We start from the raw sequence: 19,941 nt of genomic DNA on the forward strand, positions 1-19,941 counted from the left end.
TGCAGCCTTAGACAGGTGAGCAAATGTACATAAAACTATGTACTATGTTTCATTCGTCAAATAATCTAACCTGTGTGAGTAGTAATTCTGCACTTGTGGGTAGTTCGGTAGAATGAAATGTCCTTATTCCTTTATATCCGTGGGACTCGCGTGTGGCGCTGATATCTGTCTCTCATTTGCAATCGTGCCATGCTTCATACCACAGTCATGTTAAAAAACATCAATGTATTCACTCATCCATAAACATTATTAGAGATCCATCAGCATGACAAGTTCCATAATTCGATCAGTTTATGCGTCATCAACCTACGCCTTGGTTATTGTAAGAGGTTAGCGACCCCTAGCGGCGAAAAAATAATACATATTGTAGCCTTTAACGTCATTTAAATAAACAAATATTAGAATATTCGATTCTTATGAGCCCAAATATTCTAGTACAATATTTTTGAAAAATGCCCATCCCTAATGTACGGATTTGCCAAGACATGCACGGGCGAGTTGCGCATATTTACCGCGAAAACCATAGCGCTAGGTCTAAATACCATAGAGAATCAGGGTAAGACAAACACATGTATTGACTCATTATTTACATTTTGTTAATTTTGAACTAAACAAAGTTACATGGTGTATATTTAATGTGAATTTCTAAATATACTATTGTTCATTGTTAATTCACAATTTTCCATAATACACACAAAATACATTTTTAACATTTTCAAATTGTATAAATGATCAGTTGTGTCACACCAAGAAATGAACATTAATCATTAGTTTGAATAATGAAGTTTCCTCTGGCTTGTTCTATGTGTGAGTTGTTCTGTGGGCTTATGAGCAGTGTAGCAGATGTAGCAGATCAAAGTGAGAGTATTTTCAAAGCTCAGAGGCACTGGAGCAGAGGTCAGGGGCCCCGCTCTCTCTACTCCCACCATGTGGCTACATTTTGTGCTTATTCAATGAAAAGTGAATGTAATGCATTCACTGATTCACTTTTTTTTTCTTGTTGCTTCCTGCTCCTTTCCTCTTGGCCACACTCTGCTCCCTCTGTCTTCCTCAGGCTTGTCCCGTTTTCTTCAGGATCCTGAGCCTCAGGTTGTGCGTGTAGGTGGCACTGCCCGGTTTGAGTGCTATGCAGATGGCTTGCCCACTCCAAGTATCACCTGGGAGAAGGACCAGGCACCTCTACCTGCACCTGCAGGCCCTCTAGACCCATCCAGGTAAGTTATCTTGGCATAAGTTTTGGAATGTATAATTCCCTTTTTGTCATACTTTATTCAAGTATGACAATGTTTGCACTAAGGACCCCATGGCAAGTGCAAAAGCTAGTCCAACGTGGGAGCTCAATTAGGCCTATTGGAAAAAATATAGATACTACTAATAATACAGTACCTTAGGGGTGTGCGATTATATATCATCTGCGATTAATATCGTAATTGTTGTTTTAACGATGTGCGATTTGACATTATCGAGTAGCCTATAGCCTATCCCTCACACACACCCAGAGAGTGCATGAATACGTGATGTAGTCTTGTAGATTAGACTAGTGCGGGTGCGCATTTAGAGTGCACGCTTTTACTGCGTGATTTAGTCTTGATTTATATAATTTAGTAATAAATATCACAAGAGTGCAGTTTTTCTCAAAATATCAGCATGATAACAAATGTGAAATTGATTTTATACAAGTTTAATAAACAAGAAGTTAATATTAAGTGACTTACATTTTAGACACCATAATGCCTGTTTTTGCTCTATATCGCCAACGAATATAGTTCAAAACAAAGCCACACACGGAGGTGTTTCCTTACTGAGTGAATCAGCTTTTTGAACGAATCAGTTGACTAGGATAGATCATAGACAGTATAAGAAGTGGACAGAGCCATCTCATTGGAACTCAGTTGAGACAGTTGAAGCCCATTTTTAGCTATTTTTGAGCACTTCCGTTCCTGACGCGCAGACTCAAACCGACTCAAACTAAGCTTGATGACGTGAGCAACCTGTCTGACAGACGTTAATCTTCTAGTAGCTGTGCGTGAAAATTGCCAACGTTAATCTTGCAGAGACGGGGAACTTGAGCAAAGAGTTCTTTGGCGTGAGTGAGCAGGAGTAAGTATTCCGTTGCTTTTATGGACTCATTATCTATGGGCTTCTCCCTTGACGGGACGTCCCCCCAGGGCCGTAGCTAGAGGATTCGGGGCCCCCTGAAAAAATATTGATGTGGGCCCCCACCACCCTCCACCGATATCATATACTGTACAATAGATGAACATGGAGGCCCACATAACAGAAGATGGTGATGTTGTTGTAAAACCTTTATTTTAAAAGTTAAATGTTTATATAAAAATTACAACTAATAAAAACTAACAAAAAAGCAAGAAATTGTTAAATAATAATAAAACCAATTTTTAAAAAGTAATAATTTTTTTTCCCCCCATCAGTCTGTTATAATTCATAAATCAAAAAGTAAACATTTAGAAATTGACAAGAATGCAGTCTATTTAAAAAAATTAAACCATTCATTGTCTTATTTTTTAATAAAGATAATATGGATCTGGTAATATTATTAAATAAAGCGAATACATTTATTCATCCAAGTGCACGTGTGCTGTATTCGTGTTTTCTCGATGTTTTAAATATCATCAGCCGGCAGGTCAGATGCATAATGCAATGCGTCGTGACTCGTGTAACGTTAATTTTTTTTAAACTCTAGTTACAATAGTGTAAAAAGACAGGAATTTAGACCACGTAATCATTCGGTCGATTGCGGCGCGCACCGATAATAAAAAATGACTGTACACGGCAGACTGTAGACGGAAGTTTTCTAATTCCCAGCGAAATAACAATATATAACCGGTCTTTAAGAACGTCTTGATCGACTGGGATACAACCACTCTCCTTGCCTCCCTCTCCGTCTTTTCCTGGCATTTCTGGTTCCCTGATTTGTTTTCTTTTCCCCGACATTTTTCAGTCAGTCAGTCTCCTGCTCTTCCACCAAGTTCATCGTTAACTTCAGGCTGCCGCCTCAACTCTGATTGGTTCTGTTCACGAGCTGGGGCGGGACTTACAATTTTATTGGGTCCATCTGATGTTTGTCACTGACTCTGACTGAATAATTAATAAATACTTTAGGTCGGACTAAACCATTATGGAGGTAAGAGAAGCAGATATTTGGAAAAATATTTACCCAAATTGCAAGTTTTTGTGGTTTTCATTTAAATCTCAGGCATACAACTAATATAAATATTAGAATTATTCATACTACAGGGGCCTAAATAGTATAACTGCTGGATTTTGTGGGGGCCCCTGGGCAGCGGGGGCCCCTATAATTGTCACCACCTTTCACCCCACTAGCGACGGCCCTGCGTCCCCCCGATTCCGTGCGAGCTTCTCTTCCTGTCTGCGTTAATTTCTGTACAGCGCGACAGAGAGTCGAGTGGTTATGACGCAATCGTTAGCCTATTTTTACAATATCTGTTTCTACGGGGCCATAATGTAACATAGAAGGTAATGGAGCACTTTATACATAGTCGTGTTTCTTTAGAAATAAATAATGGACAAATGGAGTCTTTAAACGCCTCAGATGTAAAGTTATTCGCTGTCAAAGTGACGCCAAAATGAATGGGAGTCAATGGAAATGCTAACGCAAGTGAAGTTCTGCTACAAGATGGCGGCACCCGGCCGGCTTCAACTTCCGGTCGATGGATTACCCCCTTGGGATAGATTAACATAGTCAAAAGGCTTGTTCGACTTGAACCAGCTCTGCACAGACCGATCGGTTTATGACATCAAAGTAACGCGAGAGCGATTGAAAGGCATGCGGAGCTGTCTGCTCTCTAATCGCTCTCGCGGTATTTTGATGTCATTCATAGATCGGTCTGTGCAGCGCCGGTTCAAGTCGAACAAGCCTAAATGCTTCTTTCCTTGAATGAATCAGCCGTTTGAATGAGTCGGTTGAATCTCAATGATTTGCTCATTAACAGTGACTTGCTGCCACCTTCTGGCAGTTTTAATTTCACATTTAAAGTATCTTTTCTTGTTTTAAATCATTTTAAATATGAATATTCAATATTGCAAAGATTAATTTTGTTAATACTGATTTCATTTGATTAGTAACAGCCCTATTGTGTCTTATTTTTATAATTAAATTTGATTACATTTATGAAATTGACACAAAAGATGATGCATGCATATAATTAGGTTTAAAAAATGGTTTTATAAAGGTAAAAATGCCCATATCAGGTAAAAATCAATTGAAACATATTGGACAAAAATAATCTCTGTCACTGCTGTGAACTGACCACCACACAGAGTATGAAGAATATCAAAAATGTTAGGAGTCGGCGGCTGTCCACGACAGTCCTAAACCTGCCAAAGTACCAACACAATAAACACACCCAGCAAAATATTGTCTTGCTGATATTAAATACACACACATGCATGTATATATTTAAGAAAAATTTGTTATTTATATATAAAATATTTATATATAAAATAAATTATGTACAAATATATATATATATATATATATATATATATATACAGTAAATACATGAAAATACTTCTTAAATATATATATGTATGCATATGTGTGTATTTATATATATACAAAATAATTATACACAGTACACACACATATATTATGTAAACCCAAACTTTTATTTTGGATGCAATTAATCACGATTGCCAGTTCATCTCAGGGTAGTCACGGTTGTTTAACATTTGAAAGTGTGTGTATGTTACATTTGCTTTTGCAATTTGTCAAGTTAGAGCAGGAAAGTCTGCACATGAGAAGCCCATCAGAGGTCAAAGAGTTGGGAATGGGCCCCATCAAAGAGGTGGGCATCAGAGGGAGGGAGGCAGAGGGTAGGGAACTGTTGCATCAAATGAAGTCCGGGTCATCGGTTTAAATTATGTCATGTCATGTGATGAACGGAGGGCTTACTATGGCAGAGGCTGGCAAATTTCTCGGTCACCCCATCTGAAAAGGTCAACAACAGAATATGCAAGAAACTGCAAAGATTTTTTGGTCAATAAATCTCTTACTGGCTATGCTGCACAGTAATCATGTAAAGTATTGATAGTTTACTCTACTGTCCAAGTTGGCTCAAAAACTTATGGTGTCATATAATTCCTGTTTGATTTATTTTTTTCCTGTTCGATTTATTTTTTTTCAGGTTGATTTCATTTAGCTGGATGTAGCTAGGTAGCACACATTATCACTATACAAATAAATGTAAATTGAATTGAATTATAATCACAGTCTTGTTCAGACTGAGAATGATAAGGTGCTATAAGAACTTATAGTCATGTCCAGCGTTATTACCCATCCTGGTGTCCTTGGGAACCATTTCAGTTTTTAAAATCAATCTTTGATATCTTTTGTGTTCACATGTAAATCAATTCACCACATATAGATATCCAGCCACATCATAGTATTATTATTGTGCATCAGGTTTATTATACCTACTGTTTACCAATTGATTGTTGGGTAAGTATTAGATAATTTATCCATTAATATAGATATTTTCAAGAGTTAAAGGTGCATTGCGCAACTTTTCATGTTAAAAATACCTGTTTTTCTATCCTATACATCCTTAAAGAACTGCCTGATGGGCTGAATGAGCCCTTCTCTACGCACTGAGATTGCCCCTTATAATCCTGTACAGTAAAATATATAAGAGGGATTCGGGCTCGAATTTGAGACTGGGCCTGACGTCATGCGCGTTCACGCTCACCAGGCTATAAGCTATGGCCCTGTCCCAATATCCGCACTTGCGCCCTTGTGCCCCTCAAATGCGCGTTCTCGCTAAGGGGTGCAAGGCCGTAGGGTGTCCCGATCCTCTAATGTGTTCTCCAGGGGTGATCGTAAGGGCACTTAATGCACCCTTTTCGCAAGTGTGCATCAGACCTCACTTTGCTGTGGGCTATTACCCAGAATCCTTGTAGTGTTGTGACGTTTCGAACAGCTAACCAATGGGGGAGAACGGTTGCTATGGTGCTGCTGTTCGGGAGCGGAAACTCCGAAGATAAAGGAAGCCGGTGTGGTGAAGTGTTTTTCAAGGCCGCGAAATTTAAAAATATTAGTGTTATTGTGTCACGAAATGTAGTTTTAAGAGTTTTTCAGTCGAGAATATAGTTGTTTAAAGCTCAAATCTGTGGTTTATTTATAAAGATAACGCCTATTTAAAAATTTGATCTGACGTTTTCGGAGTTCCAGGGATCAGCGGGAGCTCAGTGCTCATGTACCCCAGCTGGAACAGCCTTACCTCGGCTAGTCATTCTGACGTTTCCCGCGGGCTCTGTGTCTAGTGGTTAAACATGAGCTATAAATCGGCTTGTGTATATCTAACGGGCGATCTTTGGTTTCATTAATCTATGATTTGTTCCCTGGCCAATCATTTTGGCTGAGGGCAAAGTGAAGTTTCATAATTTTATATATTTAGGCTATTTAACGGTAACGTTGTAACATTAGCCTATTGACTTATGTTTGACTGAATCTTTTAACTTGCTTTATTTCTTGACTTATATAGCTTCTTATACTTTTTAGGCTACTTATACTTTAATAATGGCTATTATTGATCAATAAAACTAAAATGTAACAAAAAGAGACAGGGTTGTGTCATTTTATTTCATATAACCTGTGTAAGACTATTTTAATATATACCCTATATATCACCAACACGTCATGTATTTTTTCATGTATGGGATGGGAAGAATTTCATATATCAATTTCCATAATAACATAATTAAAAATGTTTCGAATCGCTGTGAATACGGTAAGGCAGTATAAGCTCAGGTAAACCTCAATCACAATTTATCTTAGCCAAAAACTAATTTAATATTAATAACATTAACAGAAAGGTTGGGAGCTAAGAGTAAAAAAAGATATACATTTTTTCATTCAAAGGATTGTGTCATGCGACAGCTATTATAAGCTTTACAGCACACACATTAGCCAAATGAACGGTGTTTACTCCCCTGATCACAACAGAAGTGACGTAGATAGTGATGTGTGCAAAACTGTCCCAATTCTGCTCTTCACAGCTTCGGGCCCTTGCTCCGCTAAGTGCACTTTCAACAAGTGTCCACTTCCAGGAAGGCCTTAGGGCTCAAGTGAGTATTGGGACTGGGCCTGTGTCCCAATGTGAAGGCTGCGTCCTTCGAAGGACCCAGCCTACCCAGCCTTCGAAGGACGCTCCGAGTCTAGCCTTCGTAGGATTTCTAATTGCGCCACCAGGTGTTCCCCATTATGCTGTCACCTATACGTGGCGATACGAGAGCTGCCATTCTACACGACATTAAGTTACTTGTTGAAATGGAGCAAGAATTCATAATTTTTATTTTTATATTTTATGTTTTATTGGAGGAGATGGTGAGGATGTTTCACTCATGTATTTTCGGCTTAGCCAAGAAGACCATGGCCAGAGCTGTTTTACTGCGTCCCAATACAGAGCTGCGTCCTGACTCGCAGGATTACATGAAACGTTAAAAAATCGGAAATATGAAAAGAAAAGAAAACATAGGCATACATACAGGGATGTAGTGGAGGCTAAACGCACGTAAACGCCGTTTACGCACCTCCCAATATTCGGAAATAGCGTTTACCCACCTCCAAAGTGTGTTTAACCACCTCTAAATAGCGTTTATCCACCTCTAAATAGCGTTTATCCACCTCTAAATAGCGTTTATCCACCTCTAAATAGCCCGTAGTTCCTAAGACATTTTAAATTAAGCTTATGTCGTTTTAGTTTCATATTGTTCATTATTAGTTTCATAGGTTGTTAAAACTAAGACTAACTCTTTCATATTGCGCTGCATTACTGTCAGTGTTGTTGACTTTTACTGACGGACGGTAAGGTTGCGCTGTTGACGCTCGCGCAGCCTCTCGAGCAGAAATCTACACAAATGAGCGCACACACACACACTCAGTTAACCAGTTAACAACATACTGCCTATAAAAATCTAAATGTAGAGTTTTTATATTTTTTACATATGTTAAGCAACCTCAATTATTTTTCCTGAACACCATCATGATTGAAAATGTGACATTTCCTACAACAGTTCAATAAACAGTTAAAATTAAGTCACTTACATTTTAGATGCAATATTGGCTGTTTTTGTTCTGTTTCAGCAGCGAAAATAGTTCCAAACAAAAATCACTGCAGAACCACGGCGCATCTCACAGTAACACTCAACCTGTTTTCATTACTGAATGATTCAGCATTTTAAACGAATCGATTGAGTCAAAGATTCAATGACCCATTCATAAATATCTGTCTCATTCTTGAATGAATCAGCCGTTTGAACGAATCGTTTGTTTGTTTGTTTGTTTGAATGAATGAATCAATGACTCACTCATTAAGACGGTCGCCTGCCGCCACCTACTGGCGGTTTAGTGTTATGTTTAAAAGTAGGATCATTCTTTCCAATGTTTCTTATATGTAAATTTAAATCAATTTCATAACATTATTTTACACAATTGTAATTTTTCAGTGTACATTATTTAATTTGATCAGCCCGGGTAACAGCCCTATAGTGTCTTATTATTCTAAATAATTGAATTTATTGACCAAATTTATGAATTTAAAATGAAAGATGAAGCATACATTTAATAATATAGGGGGAGGGGACACCCTTTAAAGGTGCAGATATTACAATATGCCGATTTAAATATCAAAGCTGATTGAACACTGATGAGAATAATCAGAATAAATGAGAATATTGTTTTAGAATAAATTAACACACACCAAAAAAAAAAAAATCCGGACAAGCAATTTTTTTACTCAGACAAGTGAATGACAGATTTACTTGTCCGAAGGACAAGTGAAAAGGCTTAATGTCGAGCAATGTTAGCAATGTCATCAGGTAGGCAGTGGCCCACCTTACCGGGTGACCACGTTGTGGTCCACCAGAATTTACCCACCTCTTTTTTTACCACTACACCTCTGCATACATACATACATACATATATATATATATATATATATATATTATTATTATTATTATGTAGCCCTACATAAATGGACCATGGTGAATCTATTTAGACAGGTTTTCAACCCCATAATACGGAGCCCGGGAAGTCACATATGGGGGAAAAACAAAACAATCCGTGGCGACAATTTGCAATCCGTTACCATTAGTTTATAAACTGTACTCTCGAATTATTAAACTGTTCCCTCGGTTTAACAAATCGTGCACACGGATTAAGTAAACCGTACCCACGAGTTCCTAATCCGCGCTCTCAGATTTTGCTATCTGTACCCACAAATTAATAAACCGTGCCCACGCTTTTGCAATCCGTTCCCACGGGTTTGTAAACTCTACTCACGGATTTGTGTCCTCTCCCTGCATGGTCTGTGGCAACCAGACCACCTGTTTATGCGGGATGCATTTCATTATGTTTAAACGTAACTTTTTAAAATTGATAATTTCTTGAATAAAAAAAAAAAAAAAAAAAAAAACGACATTTAGGCTAGCCTACTTGTATCTTTGAAGTCCATTTTTTGGGATGAAAAACCTCAAATCGAATAAGCAAAACAACACTTCACATATAAGGAAAGAAATATAACACAAACACAAAATAAAACATTCATAAATTATTTTATGATTAGCATATTACTGTGTCCAGTGAACTCTTTTATAGTTATAAACGCAAATAAGTATTATTATTATTACATAGGCTACATATTTAGAAGGCGCTTTTATCCAAAAAAGGAACAAAGCAATTCATGAAATGTCAGTCATTAATACAGGTTAGACAATAATAATACAGGGCTAAGATTATCCCAAATAAACACAAGATTTTGACGCATATCCAAGTGTGTGTGGGAGTGTGGAGCGCGCGCCAGCGCGAACACATGCATTTTACTATCAACAGTGGAAACAACTTAAAATACTCTAACCTAAAATCATTTCTGCTCATACAGAAAAGAATAATAAATCATTCGCAACTACTTTTATTTGTCCAAACTCACATAACAAGAAAACGTTGTGCTTTTGTAAAATAAAATAATCAGGCGCGCTTTCATCTCCGTGAACTGGAGCGCGTCTCATAAATGAACTGAAACAAAATATAGCCTATAAAGCTTGAAATGTTCACTTTTAAACGAACAATTAAAATGGCTCGTTATTTTTTCAGACACATTTATTATCATTAGCCTATAAATCATCTCTCTGTATGGTTCCTGAGACTCTTCTCATTCAGCACTGCGGGGGAAATGTAATTTCCAGGTTCTAATTTGGCCTTAGAAAACCAGTAAAATCGACATTTTTTTCCATATTAATTTGGGAATATTTTAAATGTGTAATAAAGGGGCAAAAAGTCATAAACAATTTTTTGCGCAGTAGCCTATTTGTGTAGCTTACAGTTCAAATTCAAATTTTGGTGTTCAACTTCGCGTTTTAAAAATACAACAACCGTTCATTTTTCGTTTCTCAAGTAGGCTAGGGACCTTATATTATTAAATATTTTAAATGATTTTGTAGAAAAGTTTGATAGTCTTCGGTCTGTGTAAATTTGCGTCCATTCGTTTTTTCTTTTTATAAGCCATAATTTAAAAACGAAAAATGAACGGTTGTTGTATTTTAAAAACGCTGAATTGAACACCAAAATTTGAATTTGAACTGTAGGCTAAGCTACACAGCAAATGCTGCACTAAAAATGCTTTCGTCGGCGGCGCGCAATGACTTATGGGGTAGGATAGGCCGCTGAGTGTCCATTTATGTATCCTTCCTTTCACGGGGAAACAATTGCCCTGTCCCAAATGGAACCCTAAGCACTCGCGGTCTTCCTCTGAGTCCGCACTTTCGCGACGTAACGCCGCTTTGAATGTCGGGAAGAAGTCTGCTGTGGAGTCCGCATCAGCGCGGGCTCGGCAAAAGTGCGCATCAAGGGCGCAAATCGACCGCAGAGGGGGCGCTCGCGAGCACCCTTCTGAGATCTAAAAATGACAAATGGGACACACTATGGTCTCACGGACTTAACGGACACGCGCACGCGGCAGCCATTGTAAGTCCACAAGACCGAAAGTGCACATGAAGTGTGCCATTTGGGACAGGGCCGAAGGGTGCATTTGGCGTCGCTTTTGAATCAGGGTAGCCTTCGTCGCGGCGTGATGACGCAACCGGCCTTCGAATACGGCCTTCGAGGATGCAGCCTTTGAATTGGGACAGCCTTCGTCGCGCCGCTCTGACACTATGGAAGCATATGGGTAGCAATATTCAATTTGAAATGTAATATGCAAAATGACAATGCAATATGTAAAATGGCATTGCATTCTGTATTTAAATTTTCATTTTACATTACCATTCTAGCAAGTTTGTTGCAAAATGAAAATGAAATTACATAATTTACATTTGCCATTTCATACACTAGTTTTAATATGCATTATTGAAACGCTTTATAAATTGCAAAATGAAAATGCATTACAGAAATGATTAGATATGTGTAGCATGTTCAAGCAAAAACTGTGGCAAAATGATCATTCAAATGTTATTTTTCTTAATTGAATTTACACTCACAGTCAAGACACTTGCGATTGCATTTTCATGAAATGTCCCGCAATGAATGTAGCAAAATTCAATGTGCACATTGAAAATGCATTTTCATTTTCATTTTGCACCAAACTTGCTAGAATGGTAATGTAAAATGAAAATTTAAATACAGAATGCAATGCCATTTTACATATTGCATTGTCATTTTGCATATTACATTTCAAATTGAATATTGCTACCCATATGCTTCCATAGTGACACAAGCGGCCTTCAAATGCGGCCTTCGGAGGACGCAGCCTTCACTTTGGGACACAGCTTATGTCTCGCAGGTTTGTGTATTCACCGGCGCCGCTATTCTCCGCATCAGCGAAGACAACTCGTGCGTCAAAGGTAGAAGATGGATTCAAAGAGACCGGCTTGTAGTCCATTCCAAACCCCAACGCAAACTCCACGTAAAGTAAAGAAAAGAAAAGTTTTGTCTAGTGCCACCAAAAGGTCCAAATTGGAGTCAGACAGGCGTCGGAGTAGGACGAGAGTCAACCTCGGGAAGGCATTCAACAAATGGAGAGATCTCCGGTCTGCTCTTGGTCTCAAACGGGATCCTCAGTTGGCTTTTTTCTTGATAAAACGGTAAGATATAGCCCAGTCTCTAATGTCTGATAGGGCAAATCTATGACAACAAATGACGATGCGTAAAATGTGTAATGCTTTAGCGTAAGCTAGATAAATGTACAATCAGATTTGGTTTTACTACCATTGTCAGTGAACAGATTCATAAACTTGGAATTGTCTTCGGAAGAATAGTACAACATAAAACATATCCCATAAAAGATGCTAAAGTTACCTATGTTTTTGTGTATGACCTACCGGTAGCCTTTGCTAACATGATAAGGTGCTCATGTCCTTGACCAACAAGGAAGAACGCCGTCGCATTGGCTATATATTTTTTTTCCGTAAAAAATAATTAAATTGTTCCCGGAAATGTGAATTCGGCGGATTAGCCTGTTTGGCTTTTACAGTAAGTAACGTCATAGTGCCATTTGATTGTTTATTACCGTGAGACATTTGAGTGTACTTTGTTGACCAACTGTGTATGGTATGATTTTTATTTTGCGCTTTTACAAAGTAATAACTTATATTGTTCATGAACGTGTTTCCATAATAATACACTCATAAGTGGATACAGTAAACACATAAAACAGTTCAACATACATGGAGATAGATGGAAACAAAAACCGAACTTTTCTACTACCCCCGTTTTCCCCTCACACATAAGTGTGTAATTTACTCAAATGCCTTTCCTTTCATATATTTAAAATGACTTGCAGATTTATAACTTTATTACCTCTGAAGACATTATGACTGTCAACAAAAGATTTGTGCGGCTGATGCTCTTTTGGTTATGAACAGCTCGTGCAAGCGTGCGTGTGATCCATGAGCGTGCACATCTCTGGTTGCAGTTTCGCTTGTCGCCAGAGGGGGCATAGTTCTGCAAAAACTCAGAAACCTGCGCTATGCACCTTTAAGGATTATGAAAAACATGCAGAGTGAAAAGGAAAGACTTTTGAAATGTCAAATAAGGACAGAGCATTAGATTTAAAATGTCTCCTGATTGCATCATTTAGATATTTCATCATCTGCTGTCAGGTTCTGTTGAGGAATTCACTGAAGAAAGTTTATCTGCATATGACAGCAACTGTGTCATCATGGTTTACATCAAATGCCATCCAATTGAGTTTTATTTAAATTGTTTATTGCTTTTTTATTTTGAATGAATGGGACACTGGAAAACAGACAGGAAAGCACAGGCAGAGAGAGGGAGAACTGGAGTAAGTCATGACAGTAGCTGTTGTCGACATGTCGAGAAGACACTGTTTTCAGCACTGCGAATACACTTTGCCTGCACTTCAGAAGAATGAGAACTCGCACTGGAATTGATACAGTAAACCAGATGCCATCATTCGTATCACTGAATCAAGCGCTGAGGAAGCCTCAGGAGCTGAAATTCAGATATGGTAATAGACATTTGGTGTCTGACATGCACTGTAAGTGGTAGACCAATCACGACAGACTGGGCTGTCTGACCAATCAGAGCAGAGTAGCTCACAGAAAGGAGGGGTTTAGAGAGACTGAATCTTCTGACTCTTTGAGAATTGAGGTGATGTGCAATGTATATAATGAGAAAACTGAATTGTTTTTTTACCTTGGATGCATGTAAACCTATTTTAGGAGACCTACAAAAAAAAATTAGGAACCTTTAAAATATCATAATGGGGCACTTTAATACTTTTATTCAGTATGGATGCATTAAATCGATCAAACGTGACAGTAAAGACTTTTAGATTGTTCCAAAGATTTCTGTTTCAAATGCTGTTCTTTTGAACTTTCTATTCATCAAAGAAACATAAGGAAACAATCTATAACTGTTTCCACAAAAATATTAAGCAGCACAACTGTTTTCAACATTTATAATAATTAGAAATCTTTCTTGAGCACCAAATCAGCATATTACATCGTGCAATACTGACGACTGTATTAATGGCTGCTGAAAAGCTTTGCCATCAAATGAATAAATTATATTTTCAAATATATTAAAATAGAAAACGGTTATTTTAAATTGTAATAATATTTCCCAATATAATTTTTTTTTTACTGTATTTTTGATCAAATAATTGCAGCTTCTTTCAGAAAACATTATAATCTTACCAACCCCAAACTTTTGAACGGTAATGTATGTACACTATATAAACTTTTTAATTAAATAAAATGTTACATTCCATTTGGGACTTGGAATGGAACTAAATTACAGACAGCTAAACAGATGTTTACACTTTTAGCCATCTGTTTAACACTTTTAATCATTAGATGTAAGATTGTGAATTAAGGTTGTACGTACAGTAAATGTACAGGACAGAAGTAGAAGTTCTAGTAGTCTTGATAAGTTTGTCTCTGCATTTTCACATGAGGTTTTTGATCTCTTACAGCTTATTTTTGCTCTAGCAGTTTGGAATTACAAATGAGAACAAACTTGAAAAAGGATACAGATTTGGAGACGTGCTTCTGAGATCATTCCATTTGCATCAGATTCTTCCTTTTGTATCCGTAAAAAAAGTGTCTTTTGTATTCACAGCCCCTCTCCATATTAATGAGAACACACTTGCACATTAGCCGTGCATTAATACACGCTGTCGTGTTCTGGCGGCTGCTGCAGTCACTCTCATTTACATCCCGAGCGCAGCTGAGGCGGCGCCGTGTCGCTGGAGGTGTAGCTCTGGTGTGGACGTGTCCTCAGCTGAACTCTCACAGCCCCAATGAATTCTGAATTGTAAAATGCACCCGGTTTCAACCCGCTTGCACTCACAGATGGACAAATTCACCTAACCTTGGTCTTTGTGGCCTTTCTGCCAGAGTGTCTTGCTCTTGGGGATAAGTCTACAAGATTAATGGTGTATAATATCGGTCCTGAATGAAAAGAGGATTTGAAAGCGGTCTCTTTGGGAGAAAGATGACTATAGAATGAATATTAGTGCTGCAACCTGACCTCGCCACTGCAAACAAAGAGAGAAAGAGTGAGTGGAAGAGAGAAATTGACTTTTGTAGATACAAGCTGCCATTTTGGACTGTTCTCCTACATCTATAGACTAAAATCTCTTTCTACTCCTTTTCTCTGCCCTTTATTTCTCCATTTTTCACTCCCCCGCAATGTTATTTCTTCCGTATGGTTTGTGTATATTGCCGCTTTATATGTTGTTCTGAGTTGGCTGGCGCTTAGTGCTGGGAAAAATAGCAGATTTCTAGCCTCCTAAAGCTTAAAAGAAGCTTCGATTTAGAATTAAACAAACCCACACACATTTAGAAATGCTAACGCTAGTCTCATTCTTTCTCTTACAGGTACATATCTCTTCCTAATGGGGTGCTGCAGATTTTAGGAGTCTCTAAAGAAGATGAAGGCTTGTACCGTTGCATGGCCTTCAACTCTGCCCGCAAGCGCTTCAGCCAAGATGCTTCTCTCACAGTTAGCCCAGGTATAATACAAAAACCTGTTTCTAATTACCCCATCATAGATGGCTTTTCATTATTCGTGATCTGTTCACCTCACAGACTCTTGAGGCTCCATTCACCTCATCTCTCTGACTCACACAGTAATGGCCTTTTAGAGATTTACAACTCTGGGAGAATTCATTAAACATTGGAATTATAGAGTTCCACTTAAAGGTATTTTTTAGCGGCCTCTATCGGTGATGTTTCAGATTGCAACCAATTTTTACAAGAGCGCTCGTGCTCTTGCGCGTGCTCGAACACAAGAGCGAGCACTCATGGTACCGGCCACACTGAGACTTTCAACACACCGGAGAAAGCATCACACAACATGCTGGAAACTCATGTAAACGCCCACTGCAACGTTACAATAATAGGCTACTTTTATCAGCTTGACGTTGAACTAATGCTCCATGCTCGTACCATGATAACGTTACATTGACTGCATTTAGCCGGCATGTGGTGTTATCTAGCATAAGGCATTTCACTAACTATTCGTGTTTCTTTCACAATCAGCAATGTCAACATAGGTGAATGTATAATATGATGACGAAAACGGTTAGTGAACTAGACTGAACAATTTCAGTGTAACAGTTTGTGTTGGAGTCGTTTTTGGGTGTTATCAGACTCCATGTCGTTCGCTGCAGTGCCGTCGCATAGACTGTATATAAAAAGGAGAGAGGCTCGGGAGCGCGCATGCACGTCACATCCGATGGATTTCGCAGAAAATCCGACCCGGAGACTTCACATAGAAATAGGAATACTGGCCTTCAGAGGTAATAGCAAAACCCGACAAGTGGATCATTGTAATGGGTGATTACAACCCCTTCACACACAGGCAATAAAAAAAGGATTCATTTTATAAGAAAAGTTACATATAGCACCTTTAATAGTGCTAGTTATAATGTTAGTTATAACTTAGTTTTTCTGCCCTCTCTCTGACCCTTGGAATTAAATAGTTTGTTTTTGTTGCGTTCCTCTCCAAGTACACTGTAAGAAAACAATCTGTAGAAAAACAGATCATGTTCTAGCACAAAATTACCAGTATGTTTTCCATTAAGTTTACAGACATTTAAAGCACAACGCAATGCACTGCGTAATTCAGAATATGGGTAAAACACTTGTGCAAAATAATAGATACGGAAAATTCCTGAATATTAAAGGCATAGTTCATCCAAAAATGACAATTATTTCTTCTGCTGAACACAAAAGAAGATGTTTTGAAGAATGTTGGTTACCAAACAGTTTTGTTCTTGTTGACTTTAGTTGCATATTTGTCCATACAATGGAAGTCCTTGGGAACCGACAGTGTTCTTCAGAATATCTTCGTTTGTGTTCCACAGAAGAAAGTAAGTCGTACAGATTTAGAGGGACATGAGAGTGAGTAAATGATGACAGAATTGTCATTTTGGGAGAACTATCCCTTTAACGGTACATTGGGCCGTATTTTTGAAGACTTTTCTTAGAGTGCCTTTTTGTATGGGAAATGTGAAATTAAATTTGCAGGTTGCTTCATCCTTCACTAACAGTCTCTCTGCAAAAGCTAGATTACATTGTGACAGCTTCACATCAATCTATGCCAAAATGTGCAAAAAATATCAGACTGAAATGAAAACTTTAGAAGCATGGCAGTGACATTTTATTCATATTTTACTTGTCGTTTTATTGTTTAGGCATGATAATATCTATATTATTTTCTCCCATTCCACTTATTAAGTCTGATGTCACACATCACCGTTTCCGGGTCCAAACGCTCTATCAGATCCCAAAAGAAAACAACAAATTGTGTTAATGTGTACTTACGCTGTGCGGTAATACTTCCAAAATTTCATGATCCTAATCTTTATCTCCATGACAAATATTTCCAGACAGTGATTAATTTCTTCTGAATTGTTAAAATGTTGGTGTCTGGGATGCCATAAGGCCAGAGACTGTTTTTTTTTTTTTTTTTTTTTTTTAAAGCTTAGCTTAATAGTGCTCATATATGTCTTTTGAGATAGTATTCTTACTTTAAACGGAGTGGAGGCTTGTACCCCGAAAGAGTATTTGTTAAGTCATGATTTAACAAGTGGATTATTTGACCATGATGGACAGGCCAGATTTCTAAACACCATATGGTCCTAATGTGTAAAAATGAGTGGTCATTGGTGCAAATTTATTCACCTTCCAGATGTCATACAAAAATGAAATGAGCTATTTTGCAGCTTAATTTAGATTTTTGGACTGTTTTGAATGAAAGTTAAAGAATATTTTCATAATACTCATATACAGTATATTTTATATCATAAGAACATTGGAAATATGATTCCTCATGATATCACCCCTTCAATTGTGAAACATCTGTTTTATGGTTCTATTTGAGTTGTCTTATTTGAAGTAAAGTTTCAATATCTGCAGTGGCCCTTTCAGTTTTGTGTGTGTGTGTGTGTGTGTGTGTGTTTAAGTGCCCTCTGCAGAGGTGGTCTGTGTTGCAGGCAGAATTGATTTCCTGCTGTCCTTAAGGCTGCTCGGCTGATGAAATGGAGTGGGCAAAAGGAGGGATGGAAGAGAGGAATGAGATGAGGAACAAAGACAGAGAAGGCTAGAGAGATAAAGAACTAAATGAAATAAAAGAGAGTGTGGGAAGACGAGGGAGACGGATTGGTAATGCTATGAAGTCAGTACTTATATCTCCATGCTGACCTTTGCTCATTTCCATTATGCTTGTGTTATCAGCCAGAGACCTTAATGATTTTCTGTGTGTGTTTCCATCTCACACGTTCATCTTTCAAGCCATCTTTCTAATTGTTCCACATTCATCTAACTGCTTCAGCTTCTTCTCTCTCTTTTTGGAACAAAATTAAATGTCATGTGGAATGTGTCTGAGTCTGACAGATAGAATGAGAAAAATTAAGGAGAGATTGAGGGAAAGAAAGAGAACAATACAAGGAGGAGTAATAGAATGAGAGAAATAGAATGACAGAGACGAGGGGGTAGAGTTAAGTTTTGAAATCATTGTTTTGTTGAAGTCATTTCAGTAGGAATTCACACAATCTGTAACTTCTTGTGAGGGCCAAAGATTTCCCTGTGCAAATTTTGCTCTGAGTTCAAGTCAGTTGACTAACAGAAAGCTGCTTGGTTTGGAAGTGGCTTCTGTGTGAGCTGTTCTTAATACATTGCTAAACTACTAACAATGGACCTTTAGAGATAAAATAAGACAGATGGAATATCCATCCATCCATCAATTATTATTATTATTATTATTATTATTTTTGCCAATATGCATTAAACTAAGTATGTCAAAATGCCAATCAAAAAATGAATTTGATGCCAAATGAGAGAAAGAGAAAGAAACAAAATGAGCAAAGAATTGAAGAACCCCAATAAGCAGCTTTTCAAGCATGACAAAAACTAATTCTTAGCGATGGACGTACAGCAACACTGGCTGCCAGATACGTTTTAGCATGTGGCTAAATATGTATAAACTGTATCATCCCAGTATGTTATCTGTACCTTTTTTTTCACCATGGTGACCCTGTGTGTGTCTGTGTGTATGTAGACATCTTATGTAATGCTAATGGTCTTCAATGTTACATAAACACTTCAGTCGTTGTTCTTTGTGTTGTCTAACTTAAAGGGTTATTTCACCCAAAAATGACATTTCTGTAATTAATTACTCACCCTCATGTCTTTTGCAAACCCGTAAGACCTTCGTTCATCTTCGGAACACAAATTAAGATATTTTTGATGAAATAACCCTTTAAGTTATTAATATGTTGTTCTTTTTTGCACATATCCTCAGCTTTGCCAGTATTTAATATTTATAGTCTTGCCAATAAAACCATGCTGAATTGAATAACGAGAGAAAGACAAATTGAAAGAGAGCAATCTTCACCTTGAGGTAATCATAGTTTTGCTCTGTGAATGCAAAGCATTTTTTGCCCCTGAGACCAGACAGCTCAAGTACACAGAAACAGTCATTGTGAGAGTGTGTTTGATTCGCACGTTGAGATGTGAGGCAGTAGTTTGGCTCATCAGAATTCTGCTTGACACTGTATGTTTTGTTACACACTCACTTTATCTTGAATACTCACTTTATCTTTATTATTATTATTATCATTAATAACAGGCGCATGTCCACTGTAAACTGCTTTTACACGGTGCAGCCTGTAGCCTCAGACAGAAATCTGACCCATTTTAAATCCCTGGGCTCTCATGCATATGTGATTGCTTCTGTATGTAATCAGAGGGATTAATTTATGACCGTCATACCGTATCCATAGCTGCACGCTTATGTTTTACTTCATTATGATCTGGGTGCCACAGGAACAGGGCCTTTACCACTGAATGTATCATTTATAGTCAAGTCTAACTTTATTTATAGAGCATATTTAATACAAAGTTAAACTAATGTGCTTTACAAAACTAAATATATAC

At 37.8% G+C, this 19,941-nt stretch overlaps 1 protein-coding gene across 1 annotated transcript in view; it reads left to right on the forward strand.

Moving 5' to 3' along the window:
- igdcc4 (immunoglobulin superfamily, DCC subclass, member 4) overlaps window positions 1-19,941 on the forward strand; it is a 101,513-nt gene that overhangs the window by 58,198 nt on the left and 23,374 nt on the right. The window contains 2 exon segments of the mRNA XM_056247985.1: window positions 1,055-1,214; window positions 15,379-15,512. Of these exon segments, the coding sequence (XP_056103960.1) occupies window positions 1,055-1,214; window positions 15,379-15,512 (294 nt within the window).

The sequence above is a fragment of the Rhinichthys klamathensis genome, unplaced genomic scaffold (genome assembly GCF_029890125.1).
Source record: "Rhinichthys klamathensis goyatoka isolate OS25496 unplaced genomic scaffold, OSU_Roscu_1.1 h1tg000051l_1, whole genome shotgun sequence".
NCBI lineage: Eukaryota > Metazoa > Chordata > Actinopteri > Cypriniformes > Leuciscidae > Rhinichthys > Rhinichthys klamathensis.